Source organism: Nannospalax galili, unplaced genomic scaffold (assembly GCF_000622305.1).
Source record: "Nannospalax galili isolate Female #2095 unplaced genomic scaffold, S.galili_v1.0 scaffold288, whole genome shotgun sequence".
Classification (NCBI taxonomy): Eukaryota; Metazoa; Chordata; class Mammalia; order Rodentia; family Spalacidae; genus Nannospalax; species Nannospalax galili.
In genome coordinates, this window is record NW_008357996.1 from 719,122 (window position 1) to 742,449 (window position 23,328).

At 40.3% G+C, this 23,328-nt stretch overlaps 1 protein-coding gene across 7 annotated transcripts in view; it reads left to right on the forward strand.

The window, feature by feature from the left end:
* Positions 1 to 23,328, forward strand: part of Tln2 (talin 2) — a 488,380-nt gene that overhangs the window by 307,172 nt on the left and 157,880 nt on the right. For all 7 annotated transcript variants that reach the window (XM_008856023.3, XM_029557653.1, XM_029557654.1 and 4 more), the window contains 3 exons: positions 2,955 to 3,018; positions 4,221 to 4,325; positions 18,929 to 19,084. In XM_008856023.3, the coding sequence (XP_008854245.1) occupies positions 2,955 to 3,018; positions 4,221 to 4,325; positions 18,929 to 19,084 (325 nt within the window). The remainder of the gene's footprint in view (positions 1 to 2,954; positions 3,019 to 4,220; positions 4,326 to 18,928; positions 19,085 to 23,328) is intronic.

Below are 23,328 nucleotides of genomic sequence, written 5' to 3' on the forward strand. Positions count from 1 at the left end.
TGATGATATCACCTTGATGTCACACGTTCTAGCCTACAATACTATTGAGAGGCAAGTTTCTGTTCTTTGCAGATGACCTAGGCTGTGGTGTTGCATTGCTTCAGCACATGCAGATGGAGCCTACATCCATCCTCATCCTCGTCTTAGGATGGTCACTTTTTGTGACTATCCCAGGCATTCTCAGCTCAGTCAGGGCTTCCTTCCCCCCATGTCTTCACCACAAGCCTCCAGAGCTCACTCAGGACTCTGTTACATAGACTGTGGTTTTTGAGTCAGGACTCAAATCAAAGTATTTGTAATTTGAGCTTCTTCCCCACTGCTGGTGGTTCCTTCATCTCCCTCAGAACCATCTAGTGGGCTTGATAACACAGGCTGCCCACAGAGCCTCTTAGCAGGTCTAGATGAGGTAAAAATTATCATTCTAGCAGGTTCCTTGTGCTATTTCTGCTGGTCCTGGACCTCACTGAGAGAGAGAAACTTCTGGGATACCAATTGGAGATAATATTGTTAATCATTTGGTGATTAAACATAAATGTTGGAGTTAAAACAAAACTGGTCCCCAGTATCTTTTTGGGGTTCTGTCTCCACTGCATCCGTCTCTCTTCTACTCCTGTACCTTCTGCTTGGTGGACACGTCACATCTCTGTATGCTCATACTGATGCCCTTACTCATGAATTGGGACCTGTCCTTGTTAATTCATGTAAATAGTAACAGTCCTCTTTGGGTTTTAGGTTATAAAACCAGTTTGGAGGTGGTGAGTTACATATGGTTATGCCCCTTTGAGGGCAGCTCTGAGACATATGGGAATAGGTGCTCTCCCCAGCAGGAGTGGCTTACCATGTACTTGTATTGCCACACCTGGAAACAACTTTGAGACTTTTCTGTTGGGATTACTAGAATAGGCAGCTTAAAGTTTATATAAGAAAATGAGGTTTTAGTATCTATGCAATGTAATACTATTCAGCTTAAACGAGTTTCTACGTGTTTGGTAACATGGATGAATCTAAAGAATATTATAATAAATGAAATAAGCAAGACAGAGAAAATGAAATATTGCATTTTGAGAGCAGAGAATGTAATTCGGTAGCAGAACACCTACCTACTATGTGCAATGTCCTTGGTTTGTTCCTTTCCAGAGAAGGGGGAGGTGAGAGAGATGGGGTTGGAAGGTGAGGGAGGATGATCTCATTTATACGTGGAATTAAGAAAGCAGATAGGAACAGTAGAAAGATGATTTCCAAGGTAGACATGAGGAGAATGGAAGTCAAAGAATGTAATTGCAATTAGGATAAATAAGTCTATAAAAGTCAAATGTACCACATGAGGACCCTAGTTAATATTGTGAACTAGAAATTAGCTAAGAGAGATTTTAGGTACTTTTCACACACACAAACACACGAGAGAGAGAGAGAGAATGAGAATGAGATGTTATGCTCATTTGCCTGACTACAGTCATCATTTCAGGATGTCTGTATATAAAAATCATCATTTTTTTACCTTCGAATGTAAACAATAAAAATAAAAATTGAAACTTGTCCTTAAAAGGAAATACAATGCAGTTTTAGTGAATAGCTAGGTTTGAATTAAGTTCCTACTCCCTTGTGTGTTAATAAATTCCTCTTCTCTGATTCCAGGGGATTCTGAGCATTAAAAAAAAAAAAAATCACATGCCACTGTGTTGCTATAGGGTGTTTACTACCTTTCCTCTCCTCTCTGCAGGGTTTAGAATTCTGATCTCTTGGGATGCAGTATGATTAAAGGGGAAGTTGAAGGTATTAGGTGCAGGGCCTAAGTAAGCAAATGTCTCTGGAATGTTCAAATGACAAACCTGTCACTGTGACCTTGGATGACTCACTGGGAGTCACTGAATCTTGAATAAAATGGGATCTTTTCCTAAGGTTTTGATGAGAAGGTCATCCTCTAGCTCATGTAAAGGTAGAAAGAGAGAACAGAGTCTAGAAATTTGTATTCTGATCTCCACACATGCACCAATTCACGCAGACCCATGCATAGATCATGTGTACACCCACATAATAAATGAATAAATAATAAAATTTAAATATTCCCATCAGTGTTTTTATTTACATGCCTTTGGTGGTTCACTTCCCTTTAATATATAGTTCACTGGTAATGTATGACTGAAAGACTGTTTTTCAAAGTTACTTGCAGAAATTATTGTCCTTGTAGTAATTGTGTCAACATGATGTACTGTTAGGTTTCTACCAATTTGCTTTAGAGTTTTAGCGCTTGCTTTATTGCAGTTTCTTGTGTTTTCTAAGTGAGAAATTGTAGCAGGATTGTTTTGGAACCCAGTTTCATCCTGTCCCTCCTTGTGCTTGCTTTCTTCGCATGGAAAACCATTTTCATTAGTATTAGTCTTATCCTCCTGGTATTTTTTAACATGTGTAGCCAATGTAAAATAATATTTTTAAATATTTTATTATTTTTATTTTATATGTATGAGTGTTATGCCTGTACTTAGATAAGTGCACCCGTGTTGTGCAATGCCTGCGGAGGACAGAAGAGGCTGTTGGATCCCCTGGAACTGGAGTTACAGACAGTTGTTAGCTGTCATGTGGGTGCTGGGATTCGAACCAGGGTCTTCTGCAAGAACAGCCAGTGTTCTTAACTGCTGAGCCATCTCTCCAGCCCTGTAAAATAATATTTTAAAGATAAAATATTTCCTTTCTTTTCTTAGACATTGTTCCTTTTTTTCTTTTTCTGTTTACAGTATATGGAGCTCTTCAAATACTTGATTTGACCTTTTTTTTATCAGACTGGTCTTACTGAGTCTATATTTCATGTGACATAGGATATTGCACCCTGATATTAATTGCATCATAAAATATTAGTGTGCTAGTGACTTAACTATGAGCTTTATTAACAGTCTCTTTCTTTGCTTCCCGTCACAGAACATGATAAATGTTGTACTTTTCCCTCTTCTCTCTCTCAGTCTAAAAGAATTTCTACCCAAAGAATACATCAAGCAGAGAGGAGCTGAGAAGAGAATATTTCAGGTATCAGAATCGTATAGAAATTTATTATTCTCCTCACTGTCCTCATTCATTTGAACATACTGCCTCCTACACAAGGTAGTTTTGTGCCCTGTGCATGTATTCTTATATAATGAATGATCAGTGCTTCAAGAGAAAAGAAACTGACAGTTCTGCTTTGGACAGATTTATTATCTTAATCCACACTTTCTTGGTAAAGGTTACTTAGCTTTTCTGAGAAAGATGTGCATACATTTAATTTCAAAGGCATTATTCTGGAAGCACTGAAACCAGGTGATAGACCATTTAACCTACACTGGAATAGAAGCTACAAGGAGCTTCTTTATCCTGAGATTTGGTTTTTGAAGCTAGAATTGGACTGCTGGTGCCTTTTTAAAATCCAGGATTATTTAAAAGTCACTAGGAAAAGCCCTGCCATCAACTTGACTGTGAAACAGTCTAGTGAATCTAAGATCCCAGGTTTCTTTGATGTTAAAATGGAAATAGAACCTAAAATGCAAACTGCATGTATATAAAACATTTTTATTTTTTATTTTTTATTTTATGTGTATGAGTATATTGTCTGCATGTATGTAGGTGCACCCATGTCTTCCAATGCTTGCTAAGTTCAGAACAGGGCATTGGATGCCCTAGAGGGGAGTTATAAACAGTTGTTATCCGCCATGTGGGTCCTCCGCAAGAGCAGTCAATGCTCTTAACCACGGAGTCATCTCACCAGCCCCATAAAACATTTTTATCCAATACTGTTTCTAAGCACTGCCATGTTCAGGCATGTATATACCTTACTGTATGGAAAGGAGCTATTTTGAACAGATGTTAGAATGACATATGTGCTTTGAAGAACATCTTTTGGGCTATTGTTTAAAGTATGGGGCCTGAGCCTTTGGGAATATGGAGTCCTTTAAGAATTTGGTTGTGATTATGGGCATTGCTTCTGCCCTGCTGCACATGGGCATGAATCCTTGCACTCAGCCTTAGTCCTCTTGAGTTCAAGCTCTAGTTGGTAAAGCCCTGCATTTGAACTTCCTATGCACTCTATTCCTCAGTCAGCAGACACCTGTGTTATAGGGTGTGGGGAGGATCTCAGGCCTAAGCATCACTACTACTCATGACCCCTGTACACCTCACCTGTATGCGCCTCAACAAGTCTACCTGACAGCAGAGCTGCATTAACAGACCCCACAACCCCACTGTCGCTTTTACAGGAACATAAAAACTGTGGTGAGATGAGTGAAATAGAAGCCAAGGTCAAGTACGTGAAACTCGCCAGGTCCCTCCGGACATACGGGGTGTCCTTTTTCTTGGTCAAGGTGAGTTGAGCAGGGTAGGAATGGGCAACCCTTTTTTCTTTCAGGAAAGCAGTTAAACTTGGTTAGAACGCTAGAACTTGCAAGTGTAACATCTTAAACAGCAGCATAGACATGAATTCAGGGCATGAGTGCCAGGTGGGTAAGTGAGCCTAGTTGCTTGTATGGGCCTCTGGGCACTCTTCCTTGCTTGGATCCCAGAGAAACAATCCCCCAGTTACTGTTCTGTCATCTTCTGAGAACCACTGACTGAACACCCTCAGAGTCCTCTAGACCAAGTGAATGTGATTGATCACTGACAACCAATTGATTTCATGTCATATATGTAATGCTTAATTTGTACATCTTAAGATGGGTCATGGGATTTGGGTGGCCTTTGGGCCTGTTTTGTGGGAATTGTATTCTTTCAAAACAAAAAGGATGTGTTTTGGAAATTCAGTCTTGAATAAGCTGAAATAGGTCCTCCCCCAGTACCTTCTTCTGTTAACTGACAAACCTGTCTATTTGCATTTTTGTAATCTCACCTGTTTGTCATTCAGTTAGTGGGTTTCACTGATTTCTACTTGTTTTCTGTGACATTAGGCCATCTGCCTCCTGCCACTGACCCTAGAGAAAGCTATATGCTGGGGTGAGGGCTCTTGTGTTGCTAGTGACAAGTGGGGATGGAGCCCAGTGTTGTAGCTACTTTCAGGGACTGAAGTGGGCAGGCCAGAGGCAGGGTGGGTTTTCTCTCCACGGTTTTAGTGAGATGAGTGGAATAGCCAAGGACAAGTTTGTCAAACTCGCCAAAAAAGAGGTTTTTCTCCCCACAGCTAAAGTAAACTGCAAAAAAAGAAAGTTCTCATATTGTCTAGGGTTCTCTCTTTGCTTTTTTGCTATATTTTGAAATTGTGTGTGTGTGGGGGGGTGTCTACTCAGGTACACAATGACACTTATGGAGGGCAGAGAACAATTCTCAGGAGTTGCTTTTCTCCTTTCACCACATGGGACCTTGGAATTAAACTCAGGTCATTAGGCTTGGCAGCAGGTGCCTTTATTCGCTGAGTCATCTCACCTGCTATAGGGTGCTTTTCTTGACACCCCACCCCCACCCCCGCCATGGATCAACTGGTTTCCTTTGGTGGGACAGAAAGATAAAGATGTCACACCTCATAGAAGCATATAATTCTTCCCAACTAGTAATAACCAAACAGCGCTCAGATTTCCCAAGAAACACTGGGATTCTTGCCAATAAAGGAGGCCTAAGCCAGTTATGTTATCTTAATTTATTTTTTTAAATGAAGACTCATATAGCCCATGCCATTGATGTAATAATGACTCCATTTACCAATATTAATAATAACTAATAATATTTACTAGACAGTTACATGCCAAGCCTTTGTCATTGAAATCCATTATTACCCATTAAAAGAAACCATTACTATTACCTTCTTTAAATAAAGAAACAGGACTGGAGAGATGGCTCAGTGGTTAAGATCATGGGCTATTCTTGCAGAAGACCCAGGTTCAAATCCCAGCACCCACATGATGGTTAACAACCATTCATAACTCCAGTTCTAGGGGATCCCACACTCTCTTCTATCCTCCACAGGCACTGTACAACATGGACACACATACATGCAGGCATAACACTCATACACATAAAATAAAAATAAATTTTTAAGAAGTTTAAATGAGGAAGCAGGCCCAGAGTGATCCAGTGTCTCACCAAGGGCTACAGCAGCCAATAACTGATAGAGCAGGGACTTGAATTTGGAGCTCTCTGATTCACCTGGTTCCAACTACTGGTTGTGCTGCCTGCACAGCAGGCAGCCCTGCTTGAGAGGTGGTCCTCTCCTCCATCATCCTAACTCCCACCCAGACATGAGCACAGGGCAGAAGGTATGCTTGTTTGGGAGTGCTGTTCATTGCACTCCCAAAGGGTATCTCACTGAGACCATTGCTCTATACCTTATTCACTGAGATAGCATCCCTCAGTTGAACCCAAAGCTAACCAATAGAATGAGTCTAGCTAGCCAGTTTGCCCCCAGAGATCCTAGGTAGCTGTCACCTGAATACTGAGATGACGGGGGCTACTACACCCCCTGGCATTTGCTACTGAGAGACCAAAATCCAGTCCTCAGAGTTGAATTACAAGCAATTGAACCACTGATCCCCAGCCTGTATGAAATTCCTCTCTGGCATTCACCTTATCTTCCATTAACAGCAGATTTCTTGCAGAGTTATCTTCCTTGATGTGCTGAAAGAATGTGCCTGCTGCATATAGTTGTACATTTAGAGTAATACCACAGAGAAAGTTGTATGTACATAGAAAGAGCATCACACAGCAAACAAGAAAAAATTTTTTCTGCAAAGACAGGATAAAGTCTACTGGCCAGTAGGATAATTAGAGGCAGCGCATAAGGTGGCAAAGCATAAGGCATCAGAGATTTGTATAAATCTCCTTTTATATTATTTAAGTCAAAACAAGAAAGTAATAGAAATTTCTCATCTTTATTCCTTCCTTTTCTTTCCCCTCCCTTCCTTCCTTCCTTTCTTTCCTTCTTTTCTTTAAATTTTATCTGTTTGAAGAAAAAAGAATAAAAGAAGCAGGTAGCGCCTACAACATTTATGTACACATTTCCATTAATTAAACGTTTTCACTCTATTCAATGTTAATAGCACCTTGTCCCTTTTAATTTTGCTCATGATCCCAGTTAGGGTTTTTATTTATTTTTTTAATTTCTGTGCATGAATGTTTTGCTTGCCTGTATGTAAGTGCACCGTATATGTACAATGCCCACAAAGGTCAGAAGAGAGCATTAGATCCCCTGGAACTAGAGTTACGGGTGGTTGTTACCACCTACGGATGGATAGTAGGTCCTGGGAACTGAACCTGGGTCCTCTGTAAGACCAGCCAGTGCACTTAACCAGTGAGCCAAATCTCCAGCCCTAGTTGTTGCAGTTTGTTTTGTTTTGTTTTTTTCCAGTTTGTATTTGTTTCTGCTAAGTATAATCTAATAGTAGTTTCCTTTTTTTTAAAAGTGATATGGGTGAGAACTCACATTTGATTTTACTGGTATGACTTAGTGAATCCTTAGTGAAAATCAAATCAGTTAGATTAAATAAAATGATATCATGATTGTTTTACATAAAGCCTCTAATTATTTGCTTGGAGAGGTTTCTCAGAAGTTAAGAGCCCTTAGTGCTTTTGCAGAGGACCTGGGCTCAGCTCACAACTGCCTGTAACTCCACTTCCAGGGGATTCAATGCTCTCTTTTGGTCTCCAGTGGTACCTGTATCACATGGTCCACATAAACACACATGGGCACATACACACATACATAAATCGTTTTTAGAAATGTGAACAGTTGCTCCTTAGAATGATTTAAAATTGGAATATAAATGCATTTGTTCAGCACACTAAAGAATCATATTTCAAATATGTCATCTATAGCATCTGGTTCTTACCAGAGAAATTTGTGCTCACTGTCTCAGTCCCTTTTAATTCTGTCTGGAAGTCAACAAGAAATGTAATAAGATATAAAAATATAAACAAAATAATTTAAGAAATCAAAGAATAAAATTATTTCTATGATTATTTCATAACAAAATGTGATAAGGTATAATAAGACTGAATCATGCTTAAACTTTGTATTTTGAAATAATTATAGATACACAGGAAGCTGTAAAATAATATGAAATCAAGATGCCTGGTAATAATGGATGTTGTCAGGAAATGGAGAAATTGCTACCCTGATATGCTATAGCTGGGTAAATAAAATGGTATCATCACTTTAGAAAACAGTATGCTGACTAATTAAATATAGCGACACTGTACAGCCAAAATTTCCACTCCTTCATGTATGTACTGAAGAAAATTGAAAATATGTGTACACACTAAAATTTGTACATGTATGTTTATAGCAGCCTTTAGCCAAACTGTAGAAACTTCTCTATTATCCATTAACCGGTAAATGGTTAAAAATGTATGTTTCAGCTCTACAAAGCACGAGAAATACATGCAGCCTGAGAAGAGATTGAAGTGCCAATTAAATGCAGCATTGTGGATGAATTTTGTAAATAACACCCTAAGTGGAAGACATCAGTCACAAAAGACCATAAACTGTATGAGTTCATTTATATGACATGTTTAGACTCTATGGTTTCATTTACATAACATGACATAAATTAGCTTACAGGAGGTGTGGTGTGGAAAATAGAGAATTAATAGCTAAAAGGAAGAGGTGTGTTGTATGTGCATGTGTGTGTGTGAGTGTGTGCATCTGTGTGTGTGAGTGTGTGCATCTGTGTGTGTGTGCACGCGCGCGCAAATTTATGTGGATGTATGGAGGCCAAAGTTTTGACATCAGATATCTTCCTCAGTCACTCTCTAGCTTATTTTTTGAGGTAAGGTCTCTTAACTGAATCTCGAAATCACTGATTCAGCTAGACTGGCTAGTCAGCAAGCACCAGAAATCCTTCTGTCTCTGTCTTCTCAACATTGGGATCCCCAGCTTTTTATATGGGTGTTGGGGATCCCAACTCAAATCCTCCTGCTTGCATAGCAAGCACTTTATCAACTGCTCCATCTCCCTAGTCCTAAAAATTTCTTTTTGATTAGATAAAATGTTCTGAATTGACTTGTGACAGTTTTGCAGCTCTGCAAATATACTAACGTCATTGAATTAGATGCTTCAAGTGGGTAGATTGCATAGAATGTGAATTATAACTGAATAAAGCTGTTTTGGAAAAAACAGAAAGGTCTCGTCGTGTGCCTTTCAAGTTTCCTCCAGTGGTAACTATAGTACAGTACAGAACCAGGAAACTGACACTAGTACAATTCACAAAACTTACTCCCTCCGTCATTTTTGCATACGGTCATTGTGTGAATTCTCAGTTCTCTGTGGATTATCACTCATGTAGATAATCAAGATACAGAACACTGCTTCACCACAGGGATCCCTTGCTTCCCTTTTATAGCCATACATGCCCCTTCCATCTTCCCTTCCTTCCTCCACAGAACTGCTTTTGCATCATAGTCAAAATTCAGTTACATAGATGGATGTGATGATGCGTGCCTTTTGTCCCAGCACTCCTGAGGCAGAAGCAGGTAGATCCCTGTGAAATCCAGGCCAGCCTGCTCAACATAGTGAGTTCTAGGCCAACTGTGGCTACAGAGAACCTGGTCTTTAAAAACAAAATTCAATAGCACATTGGTATGGGTCTGGATTCTCTGCTCTGTTCCATTGATCTGGGTTCAGTCCCTCAGCAAGGATCAGCCTTAACATCAGCTGGAGTGGGTCCCTTCACTTTTTTCCTTCTTTTTCAAACCTGGCTAACCTATTTCAGGTCCTTTCCTTTCCATATGCACTTCAGAGTTGGCTTGTAGATATATATATTTTTTAAAAAAAAAAACCTAGCTGGGATTTTGATAGGAATCACATTAAATCTATAGAGCAATTTAGAGAACGTTGATACTTCCATTCTGCAGTCTTTTTCTACAAATAACTAGTGTTAAATTCTCTTTGATTTATTTTCACCAACATTTTGTAACTTCCAGTGTACAGATTCCATACTTTACAACAATATGTACAAAATTACTTGAGTGTGTGTGTGTATAATGAACTTCAGTAAATTGACCATCTAACTTGATCAGACATCTGTTAACCACATGAACTGAACCTTTAGTGTATGTACATAGAATTCAGCAAAACCATTTAGAATACAAGATGATGAAGGACTGGCCAGAGAGCTCAGCGTGTAAAGGCACTTGCCTCCAAGCCCAATGACCAGATTTCAACCCCCTCCCCGACCCAGATGGCGGAAGGAGAGACTGATTCCCATCAGTTGTCCTCTAATCTGCATGCTCATGTACACACACACACACACACACACACACACACACACACACACACACACACACACACACACACACACACGCGCACACACACACACACACACACCCACAAACTACATAAAATGTAAAAAAAAAAAAATCAAAAATGAAACAGAAAAAGATGTGCAAAATTGCAACCTTCCCCTGAAAATATTGTATGTTTCATAGATAAGTGTCTAAAAATCAGAAATGAAAGATTGACTTCAAACTGAATTTAGTATTAAATTCTGAAAGAGGTCTAATGGAATAATTTAGGGAATAAATTAGAATTTAGTATACCAGCTTCTATGCCTAACAACTCTACACTTCTTTAAAAAGCTAAATCAAATAGATCAATGGGAATATAACTTCAAAATCAATTAATGATATTAGACACATGTAGCAATACCACAAAGCCTTGCTATTAGTCATAGATACTCTAAGAGAATAGGGTTGATACATTTAAATCTGCTTTCATCTGAATTTCTTTTGCATTTATGAATACTTTGCCTTATGTTCATAGGTTGTACTTTGTTTTGTGTGAGTGCGTATGTGAGGGTGCACAAGCACATGTGAGTGTGTACTGTCTGAGTCAGAGGACAAGCTCTGATGTCCTTCAGGTGCCATCCACCTTTCTTTTGAGAAAAGGTCTCTCATTGAGTTGAAACTCACCCTGTAGGCTAGACTGGCTGGCCAGCAAGCTCAGGGTTTCACCTCTCTCTACCTCCCCAGTGTTAGAAATAAAAATACATGCCACCATACATGGACTGTTTTAAATGGGTTCTTAGGATGGGACTCAGGTCCTCGTGCTTATAAGGCAAGCACTTTACCAACTGAAGTATCTCCCCAGCCCACCACTGTTGTGCCTTGCTATATAAGGAAATGATATATGTGAATAGGGAACATTGGCCTATGATCCAGGAATACAGTATACTCTTATGTAAGCAATAGAAAGTTAGGCAACAGTCCTGGTTTCTCTTAATTGTTAACTTGACACAGTCTATAGTCATCTGAAGGGAGAAGCCTCAATTGAAGAATTTCCTTGATCAGAATAACCTGTGGGCATGTCTATGAAGAATTACCTTGGTTATTAATTGATGCAGCAGAGTTTAGCCCACTGTGGGTTGTACCAGCCCAAGGCAGTTCATCCTAGATTGCATAAGAAAGCTAGCTGAAAATGAGCCTTCAAGAGAGTGGACCAGCAAGTAGTGTTCCTTTATGGGTCCTGCCTCTCTTGGTTTCCTGCCCTAAGTTCCTTCAGTGCTGGATTGCAACCTGGAAGTGGAAGACAAATGAAACTTTTCTTCTCCAAGTTGCTTTTGGTCAGTGTTTATCACGACAACAGAAAGGAAAGTAGCACAGCCACTTTGAGGCTGGGTGGCGCTGTACTGGCTTTTCTGAAGCTCAGTTTCTTCATCTAAAATATGTGGGAATGGTGATTCCTTGTTCTCCTAAAAGTAGAACTAGTAGCTAGTGTGACTGCCTGGAATATAGGAATAGTTGATAGACTCTACCCTTCCCACATGCCTCCAATCCCCTGTCCTGTCTTTCAACTTTCTAGTTGGTTTTTAGCATCTGTAATATTGACAGTCATCTGTGGAAGACTGCACATTGGAAGCATCACCAGCCACCCTGTCCACTGTGCCTGGATGCTGTGAAGGCAGCTGTGGTAACAGGCTGAGCAGGCAATTATGTCCCCAAACTGTTTTATTTATGGCCTCTGACCTATTTCGACTTCATGTCACCTTTATATGTCATAATTCTTTTGACTTTTGCCATTTAAAAATGGAAAATTCATTCTTAGCTATTGTTCTGGTTTGTTCTCTTCATTGCTGTGACAAAATACTCTGACCAATACCAACTTGGGGAGGAAAGGATTTATTCAGCTTACATCTCCCAGGTCGCAGTTCATCAGGGAGCCCAAGGTAGGAACTCAGGGCAGGAACCTGGAAGCAGGAGCTGGAGCACAGGCCATGGAGGAACTCTGCTTACTGGCTTGCTCCCCTGGCCCCTGCTCAACCTGCTTTCTTATGCAACACAGGCCCACCTGCCCAGGGGTGGCACCACCCACAGTGGGCTGGACCCTCCCACATCACTCATCAAGAAGATGATACACAGACAGGCCAGTCCAATGAAGGCAATTCCCCAATTGAGGCTCCCTCAACCCAGGTGTGTCAAGTTGACACTAAAGCTATCCAGCACAAGTGACCCCTTGTCAACTTGACACACAAACATCACTATTAAACCATAACTTTCCAATTTCTGTCCCCAGGATATTATGTTAATATCACAACATAAGACAGTACAACCTAAAAAACCCCACAGTCCTTAAAAAGTCTAAACACTTAAAAGTCTATAGTCTCTTTTAAAAGTCTCTTAACTGTGGGTGGGCTTCTGTAAAATCCAAAACAAGTACTGTCTTATTTCAAAGGGAAGAATAGAGCACACCTAAGCAAAACCAAAGTCCAGCAAAGTAGCTCAAGGCTGGACATCTGGGATTCACGCACGATCTTCTGGGCTCCAAAGGGTACTGGCAGCTCCACTGCTCTGACTCTTCCATCCACAGCACACACAGCTCATCTCACAGACCCAGGCTACCTCCATTCCACACCTGCCGCTGTCCTTGGTGGTCGTCCCATGGTCCCGACATCTCCAAAAAGCTGGGGTCTCCACTGAAACTGAGGCTACATCTTCACCAATGGCTTCTTCATGCCTCTCTGGGTGCAAAGCCTCAGATTCTCTCCATGACCCCTTCAATCCTGCAACTGAACTGCACTTTCACCTGTGGCCTTTCCTGGCCTCTGCATGCCAAGCCTCAGCTGCTCTCTGTGACCCCTTCATGCTTTCAACACCAGAACCATGCAGGAGACTCTTACATATTACCAAGTCCTGCTTCCAGCTTGAGATAGAGGCTCAGGTCCCCTCTGTGTGATGACCCTGAGGAAATACCTCCCAGGAGACTTCACCTCAGTGATGCTGATCTCTTGTTACTTACAGCTGATTTTTCAGCCCCAGCTAACCAGCATCAATTGTCCCAGTAAAGCAAAGGTTTTGCTTCGGGTTCTGGTCTCTTCTTAATCACAGCTGATTCTTCAGCCCCAGCTGACAGATTCTCAATCCAAAATCTCACAAGAACAACCCTGTTAGTCTCTGCTGCCCTTTGAAGCTTCACAAGCTAGGCCTCCATCATCTACAACTCTTTCAGCATAACTGTTCCAAGCTCCACAGCAACAAACTCTGAGCACGCAATGGCTTTTCCAGCCCAAAGTTCCAAACACTTCCACATTCCTCCCAAAAACACCAAGGTCAGGTCTCTCACAGCAATACCCCACTCCTGGTACCAATTTCTGTTCTGATTTGTTCTTTTCATTGTTGTGACAAAATACTCTGACCAATACCAACTTGGGGAGGAAAGGATTTATTCAGCTTACATCTCCCAGGTCGCAGTTCATCAGGGAGCCCAAGGTAGGAACTCAGGGCAGGAACCTGGAAGCAGGAGCTGGAGCACAGGCCATGGAGGAACTCTGCTTACTGGCTTGCTCCCCTGGCCCTTGCTCAACCTGCTTTCTTATACAACACAGGCCCACCTGCCCAGGAGTGGCACCACCCACAATGCGCTAGGCCCTCCCACATTACACAACAATCAAAAAGATGCACCACAGACATGGCCACAGGCCAGTCCAATGAAGGCAATTCCCCAATTGAGGCTCCCTCAACCCAGGTTTGTCAAGTTGACACTAAAGCTATTCAGCACAGCTATTGTGCCATAAAAGAGGCAATGAGCTGGCTGTAACATTGGCTATAGTTCGCCCAACCTCAATATAGAGATGGTCTATAAACAGTATAACCTACCCATTGAGAACAGCATTGGATGGCAGTGTTTTCAGTGGTAAGAAACGGGCTTTGAAAACAAAGGCCTGGGTTTGGATTCTGGCTTTGCTGCTTTGTGCTTTGACCCTGGATGTCACCCTGCCCTTCATCAACAATCCTTGGTTTATTCACCTATAAAATTGTGACTTTTTAAAAAAGTCTTTGTGTATGTATGATAATGTGTTTGTGTGTATATGTATGAGAGTTGTGTAGGTGTGGATTTTGCCCCTTGTGTAATGAACCTAAAAAACAATAGCAGGGTTTCCCAGCCTATGCAGTACTGGTGATTGAACCCAGGGTCATGTGCATGCTAGGCATTCTACCAATTGAGCTACATTCCCAGTCCTGAAACTGGCCTCTTTTTAAAAAGAATTGGACTCTTCTCAGTGTCTTTGAAGGACCTTAGGCTCAAGGAGTGGTTTAGTCTTTCCCCACAGAACACATATGTTCTGATACCACTGTGTCCTACTCTAAAGGAAACCGCACTTACTCGGCTCATGCACTGTCTACCAAATAGTGTGGGAGGAGGATTTCCACCTTTTCTCTTAATCAGTGTTGCTAAAATTCCTTCCTTGGGAGGCACAAACAAAGTCCTGCACCCCCCACCCACCCCCATCCTTATGACAAACAGATGTCTAATTCCTCCAAACTATAGTTTAGGAAACCAGAATTTATTAGGCTTACAGAGCAGTGGGTCAGGGTTTACTTACAAGAGTATGGGTGCTCCCTACTAAGACTGTACTGGAATGTCTCCATCCTGGCTCAGATGTGACCTCAGAGCTGCACAAAATGGTGAGGGGGGTGAGAGAGGGAGGGAGGGTGGGACAGACACTGCTCCCTAAGGGTTCCCTTAGTCCCTCCCCCTTGTGCAGCTAAGACCAACTGGTTGGTTGGGAGACATAACTGACTCTCAATGGCACTCCTTTCTTGTGGCGTATACCAACAAGTTTGTCTGTGAGGATCCTAAACAAGCAGGTACAAACAAGCTTGGGAAGAAGGCATCTGATGTCCATGGTCTATCTTTCAGAGGACAGTCCTATGCCACTATCAGAAAGACAAGACATCATGCTAGGCAGTCTGCTTTTTTTGTTGTTGTTGGTGGGTTTTTTTATTAAAACAAAACAAAACAAAACTTCAAAAAGTTTTTTTTTTGGGGGTCGGGGGACAGGGTCTCTCTGTAGCTCTGACAGGCCTGGAACTTACATAGACCAGACTGACCTTAAACTCAGAGATTTACCTCCCTCTTCCTCCTAAGTGCTGGGATTAAAGGCATGCACCATCACACATAGCCCTAAAGATATTTTTAAGGTTAAATGTGTACTCGGGTTGTGTCTTTACCATTTACTCCTGTCTTCCTTGAGCAAGTTAATAGTATCTTCATTTGCAAAGTAAAATATGATGGTAGAAACTTTGTGGAGTCTGAAGTCGATGGCTGATAATCATTAAATAGTAAGTTTCCAACCTCTTTAAGTATAGGCACAGGTGCCCAGTGTCAGGTGTGAGAACACACCTTCAAGTATACATTTTATATTACTGTGAATGCACACATGCCTTTCACTGAGAACAACTGTTTAGACGTTACTTGATTTCAGCACATATTACTTGAAAAGTTTTTCTTCCTGATAATACTAAAAATACAAGTATGCTGAGTGAAATTTTGGAATAAAGAAAAACAAATGAAAATAATACAAATCACATGGAATGGTCATTGCCAATATTTTTTTTTCATGTAGTGAACACTACCTTCTTTAAAAAATCTTTTGTTTCACTGGCTGGATGTGGTGATGTACATCTGTAATCCCAACACTTATGAGACAGAGGCAGAAGGTTCAGGAGATCTGTTTATTCATGGCTACATAGTATGACAGGCTACTTGAGATACTGATTCAAAAATAAAAGTGTTTTATGTTGTTTTATGTAGGTTCATGAACACTGTATTTTTATTTCATATATAGTGAATAATTTCCATAGAAGTCATTATTTTCTTACAAAATGTTTTTTAACAGTTGTAATCTGTTACCTGAACATACTGTAGTTTATCTGTAATGTTCTCTGTTATTGAAAACTGGAGCTGTTTCTAGCTTTTCACTAAGAAAAACTCCATTTGAGTTTCTTGTGATACGCTTACAATTTTTAAAATAAAATGTTCCTAAAGTCAAACTGTGTCAACATGGGAACAGTTTTAAGGCTTTGGATATGTAGTTATCAATCTATTCTCTTCTATAAGGCTCTGCCATTTTTTATTATGTATATGTGTCTGTGAGGGGGTATGTGCACGAGTGCAGGTGCCCACAAAGGCCAGAAGCATTGGATCCCCTGGATATGGAGATACAGGCAGTTGTGAGCCACCCAACGTAGGTGCTGGGAACCAAACTTCAGTCATCTACAAGAACATGATATGCTCTTAGTCTCTGAGCCATCTCTCTAGCCCCAGGCCCTGCCATTTTTAACTTCCATCAATTATGGTCCCTTTTATACCTTCCTCAGTTCTGAGAACTCTTTTTGTGTGTGTGTGTGTTTTTGAAGCAGGGTCTCCCTGTAGCCCCAGCTGTCCTGGAACTCACTATGTAGACCAGGCTGGCCTTGAACTCACAGAGATCCGTCTGCCTCTGCCTCCTAAGTGCTAGGACTATAGGTGTGTACCGCCACACCCGGCTAAGAACTCAATTTGTTAGCTGTTTGATAAATAGGATTTTATTTGCTTATTGTTTATTATTATGTTTTCTGCTGGTGTTTTCATCAGGTATTTTTGTTGATTTGTGAGAACATTTCACTTGTAGTATATGAAGTCTTTGATTATAATGTGTGTCACAAATATTTGTTCTCCAGTCCTTTGCTTTCTAATCTTTCTTATTGTGATATTTCTATTTTGTTCCTCTCTCCTCGTCCCTCTGTCCCTCTTTGTCTCTGTTTTCCCTCTCCCTTATGTTCCCCTTTCTGCCTCCCATCTCTTCCTCTGTCACCATTTTGAGTTAACACATTCATCTTTCCCTTTATAGCTTATTTTACTGTTTTTGCTAGAGCATGCTTTCTTACTCCAAATCACAAAAATACCCACCTGTATGTTTTTCATAAGTCATTAATTTATCCAGAGTTGGGTTAGCACAAGTGTGAAATAAGAATCTTTAAGAATATTTTTTGAAATAGGGTCTCCCTGTAGCCCTAGCTGGTCTAGAACTCACTATGCAGAGCAAGCTGGCCTGGATCTCTACCTGCCTCTGCCTTCCAAGTGCTGGGCTTAAAGATGTGCACCACCACACCTGGCTCAAAAAACTTGGGGTTTTTTTGTTTTTATTTTGTGTGTATGAGTGTTTTCCCTATGTGTGTGTAAGTGTACCCATTTCATGCAATGCCTGTGGAAGAGGCCAGAAAAGGACATCGAATCCCCTGGAACTGGAAGGATAGTTGTTAGCCACCATGTTGATACTGAGAACTAAACCCAGGTCCTTGGTAAGAACAGCCAGTGCCATTAACTACTGAGCCATCTCCCCAGACTCATATTTTATTTTAATAAGCATCATTATGTTATTTTAAAAAAAACTATTAAACTAATCATTAATGATGTTTTCAGAATTAGTGGAGAGCTAGGCATGGTGGTTTACATCTGTAATCCCAGCACTTTGTAGGCTCAGGCAGGGGTAGTGCCTTGAGTTCTGATCCAGCATGGGCTTCAGAATGGGGCCCTGATTCAAAGAAAGAAAACTGGGGATGGGGGTAGGAAGGTTATGCTCAAAGTATATTATATTCTTGCATAAAATTTCAGTACCATGAACAATGAATATACACAATGAAATGTTTTTAATATTTATTTTATTATTTATGTATATATGGGTGTGTGTCTATGTATGTATATGGGCTTGTGTGTATAGGTGCCCACAGAGGCCAAAAGGCATCAGATCCCCTGGAGCTGGAGTTACAGGCAGTTGTGAGCCCCCCAACATGGGTGCTAGGTACCAAACTCTAGACCTCTGAAAGAGCAGCAAATACTCTTAACTGCTGAGCCATCATCATCTCTCCAGCCCAGAAAAATGGTTATGATTTAAAAAAAAAAACCAAAAACAGAACTAAGCTGGGCATGGTGGTGCACACCTTTAATCCCAGCACTCAGGAGGGCAGAGGCAGGTAGATCTCTGTGAGTTCAAGGCCAGCCTGGTCTACATAGTGAGTTCCAGGACAGCTGGGCCTATAGGGAGACCCTGTCTCAAAAAGACCAAAAAAAAAAAAAAAAAGATAATGTATCTAAATATATGGAAGAAGTATTTTTTTGCTTGTTTGTTTGTTTTTAAGGCAAGGAATCATACCCCTACATAATGAGAAGATCCTAGTTGAGCAATTTGGGTTTACTTTACTTTATTTGAATTCTAGATTAATCCTTTTTTGTTCTTTGCTTGGCATGGTGTTGCCCACTTATAATTCCAGCATTTGGGGGGGCAGAGCCAGGCTGTTCTCTGAGTTCAAGGCCAGCCTGGTCTACATAGGGAGTTTCAGGTTAGCCAGGGCTACATAGTGAGACCCCGTCTCAAGCAAAACAAAGCACAGCTCTCTTTTGTACTTTACCTAGCTGGTTCCTGGGGTGGTAGTGTTTGAATTCACCTTAGAGTCTCATTCTCTGGGTATTATTTTTTAGCTCTGTTCCTTTTTTCTGACAGAGTTATGGTTTGGGAGCAACCTTTCCTGCTGAAGTATTTCTTACACTTTCGTGAATCTTTCTGGCCTCCTGGTGTCTCTCTGTATATTTGCCTGGCCTCAGAACCTTGATTGTTCTAACAGTCCTACTCATTTGGAAATAGACTTTAAGTAAAACACACTTAAAAAAAAAAAGAAAAGAAAAAAATGTAGTCTGAGAAAGACTGCTGACTCCTGGCTTCTCCCTCTCCAGGAAAAGATGAAAGGCAAGAACAAGCTTGTGCCCCGCCTGTTGGGCATCACCAAAGACTCAGTGATGCGTGTGGATGAGAAGAGCAAGGAGGTGCTGCAAGAGTGGCCACTCACCACAGTCAAGCGCTGGGCAGCCTCACCCAAGAGCTTCACGCTGGTAGGGATGGCTGGGGTAGTGAGGGGACTGACATGGGCCTGGGTGGTATTTTGAGGCTGCCTATGGGTATCTTGATCTAAAGGGCCATAATGGATTCCATGGGCAGAGAGGTGACTGGAGCAGAAGTAAGAGGTGTGAGCAATACTGGGTTTCTCCAGTCACTGCTTCTTTCGTATATTACCCAAATCCCTTGGGAGTTCATTGACTAGAAAGAGACACCAGGGGGACTCAAGTATGTGTTCTCAATAGTATTCCTGGTGTATCATGAAAGGAAACTTGTCACGCTAAGACCACCCACAAATTCCTCAAGATGTTGCTATCAGACAGAGAAGTGTGCTTACCAGCCTACAAAGCTCACAGAGTAAATAGTGGGTATTGAAAGAGGCAAATTTGAAAGAGGCAAAGTGTATTGAAAGAGGCAAAGTGGCAGAGGCAGATAGATCTCTATAAGTTCAAAGCCAGCCTGTTGTACATAGCAAGTTCCAAGCTAGCTGGGGCTACAAGGAAACTCTGTCTCAAAAAAGACAAACAAACAAAAAAAGTAGTTCTAAGTACTATTTTATTTTTTTAATGTGTTTCAAAAATAAGAAATATTTATAACCATCTCAGTAACTATCTTAAGCAAAAGAAAGAATGCATATCCATATTTAGATAAAGACTTGTCACAAATATTTCTTTCCTTCCTATTCTTAGTCTTTATTTAATTTCCAAGTGTTTGAAGCTTTTCCTATTGTCTCTTTCCATTATTGATTTCTACTTTGGTTCTGTTGTGGCCAATTTTTTGGAGATTTCCCTGTTGTTTCTGTATTATTGGTTTTCAGTTTGACTCCATTATGGTCAGAGAACATGCCGAGCAGGATTTCAGGGTTTTTAATGTTAAGTTTTGTTTTATATCATAGGATGTGACTGTTCTTGGTGAATGTTCTAAGAATGCTGGGAAGAAGATCTGTGCATGCTTGGGTGTTCTGCCCTTGTATGTGAGGTCCCTGTAGCCAATGCTGGTTTAATTATCTACATCCTTGTCAATGCCCTGTCTAATTCTGTCATAGTTGTGGGTTTTCCTAGTTCTTCCTCTAACTCCAGCAGTTTTTGCTTCATCTGTTTCTGAGCTCTGTTTCTTGACTCCTGTTCATTTCAGCTTTCAATATCTTCTTACGGGAGACATTGTTTTCCATAGGAGTCTGTCCTCTTCTTCCATCATATGGGTCTCAGAGATTGAACTTGTCTTCATGCTTGGTGGCAAGTGCTTTACCTGCTGAGCCATCTTGCTGGCCTCGTATTATCATTCTGTAATACTCTTTTGTCTTAGTAATTTTTTGCTCTGAACTATCTGGCATTATGATAACTATTTATGCTTTTTTAAAAATTAATGTTAGAGTGACATATCTTTTAATGTACTTTCAATCTGTACATAGTAGTAGAGAGCATAACTAGTTCTACTTTTCCTTTTTGATGTTTTTGAAACAGGGTCTCCCTGTAGCCCCAGCTGGCCTGGAACTCTCAGAGATCTGCCTGCCTCTGCTTCCCAAGTGCTGGAATTAAAGGCGTGCGCCACCATGCCCAGCTTCCATTTTTCCTTTTTATTCCATTCTGTTGATCTGTATTTGCCTCCTCTGTTTTATTTTCTCTGTTTGTCTTGCCTAACTAATTTGTCTGAAGATTTTAATGAGTATTTTTATTTATTGTTTTTTTTCTGTTTATTATTTATTTAATAACCACATACTTAGAAGAAGCATTTCATTACAACAACATCGACATATTCAATAACAATTTTCTGAGCTAAGATGCATCTTTTTCAAAGTTGGCTGTAAATTTTTAGGTTTACAGTTGAATTGTTACAGTTATACAATATTTTACTCGGTATAAACCCTATTGTTTTTTAGCATAGCACTTTTGCATAATATTCTTAGTGGTTATTCTATATATTGCTCTATACATATATAAAGTTAATTATACCCCTTTTTTTGTTTTGTTGCTTTTGTTTTAGTTTCTTGAGACAGGGTCTCACTAAGTAGCCCCAGCTAGTCTGGAATTTGCTATGTAGACAAGGCTGAACTCAATCTCACAGAGATCCACCTGCCTCTGCCTCCCGAGTGCTGGGATTAGAGGTGTGTATCACCACACCAAGATAATTATGCCTTCTGATATTGATGTTGTACCCTTTGAGTAATACAAGCCTTATTGCTGTTAAAGTATTTCTCTTTGACACTTTAAACAACAGCTGAGTGATATTACATCTTTTGCTTCAAACTTGAAATATTAAATAAGCTCAAGAAGGAAGGATAATATATTGTTACATTTACATATATTTTAATCTGTCTCAGTGTTCTTATTTCAAAAGTACCATTTGATATCATTTTCTTTGTGTTTGGACAGCTTTGGCCCTTCTTTAAGAGTATGTCTACTAGGAACAAATTCTTAATTTTTCCTTAGCTGGGATATTTTCATTTCCTCTTCATTATGAAGGATAACTTTCCAGATAGGACATTTGGAATTGACAGCACTTTTCTTTCACCACTTACGAAATGTCATGCCACAGCTGGTGAGATATCTCAGTGGGTAAAGGTACTTGCCATGCAAACTTGGCAACCTAAATTCCATCCCCAGAACCCATGTAAAGGTAGAAGAAGAGAACTGACTCCCACTGATTGTCCTTTGACCTCTACATACACACACACACACACACACACACACACACATGCACTCACGCACACACGCATGGACACACACACAGACCATCTAAAAACAATAATAAATAGCAATAATTTAAAATATGTCAGAAAAATCAAAGGTTTAAGGTCACCCTCAGCTAATAGCAAGTTCGAAGCCAACTTGGGCTACATAAGACTGTATCTCAAAACAAACAGAATTGTTTTTATATTTTTCTCCTCACCTCTGTGTTATCAAATAAGAAATTTTCTATCATTGAAGTTAGCGTTTGTGTATAAGTAATATGAAGTTTTTCTGACTTCACAGATTTTTAAAATAATTATTTCTAGTTTTAAAATTCTTGATACAGATCTCTTAGAGCATATTTTATTGAGAATTTTTTCAGCTCCTTGAATATGTAGGTTTACAACTTTAAATAATTTAGGGATGTTTTCAGCCATTATTTTTTTAATTTCAAACAAACAAAAAAGTGCCCCTCATCATCCTCTCCTGTGTTTGTCTAATGATGTTCATATTAGCTCTTTCCATTTGTCCCTTAGATTTTCTGAAGCTGTTTGTTTTTTAGTTTAGTTTCGTGCTTTTGTTTAGCGTGACTGTGTTCTGTCCAACTTTTGTCAAGTTTGCGAACTGTATCCTCTGTTACCTTCAACTACTGTCTAGTATATCCCATATTTTGGTTATTGTATTTTTCAGAGCGATACTTCTATATTTTATTCTTTGTTCTGACATGTTTTTTGAAACATGTTCTTCATTTGTTTCAAGAGAACTTGCAATTCACTGATGGAGAGTATTTGTGGGTTGCTTTATAATCTTTATAAGATTTATAAATGATTTATCCCAGTTGAATTTATCCCAGTATGAATTGTTGGTCTTTTCATTCATAATGAGGTTTTCCTGGTTCTTGATATGAATAGCAATTTTGTGTTATATCCTAGACATCTTGGCTCTTATTTGAGGAGTTTTTTTATCTTATGTAAATTCTCTGTTTCAGCAGGCGACCAACTTGTGAGGTTCAGTGTGTAGTGTGCTCTGCGCTGCTATGGGCTTTTGTTGCAGTGACAGCATCATTTTTCCAAGCCTTGCAGTGCTGTTCTGGATGCCTCATCCTTTTAATGGTCACAGGTTCTGCTGGTTTTCTCTCTGAAGAAAAAAGGCACTTCCTTATGTTCCCTGTCATTGCTCAGTGACATTGATTGGAGGAGGCAGAAACCACTAGGCTACAACTCTGTGCTACTGGGTGCAGGGCGAGGACACGTGGGAATTCACTGTTGATGCAGAAGAATGAGCCTTATTACCTGCCTTGAGCCTTCTTGCCTGGCTAGAAGGTGGGGTCCATCTCGGCAGTGGCTCTTATATCTAGGTCTCTGTTGGCCTTCTCTCTCTTGGTTCCCTCAAGAGAACAAGCTTTTCAGGTATGGCATGCTACAAGATGAGGTAGTCAATCTTTTTCAATTCTCAGGCTTGAGGATGTATGAGATGCTGAAGAAAACCTGAAAATTTGTCAGAGCCTTCTCCTTTTGTTCTACATTTAGAGAGAGAGAGAGAGAGAGAGAGAGAGAGAGAGAGAGAGAGAG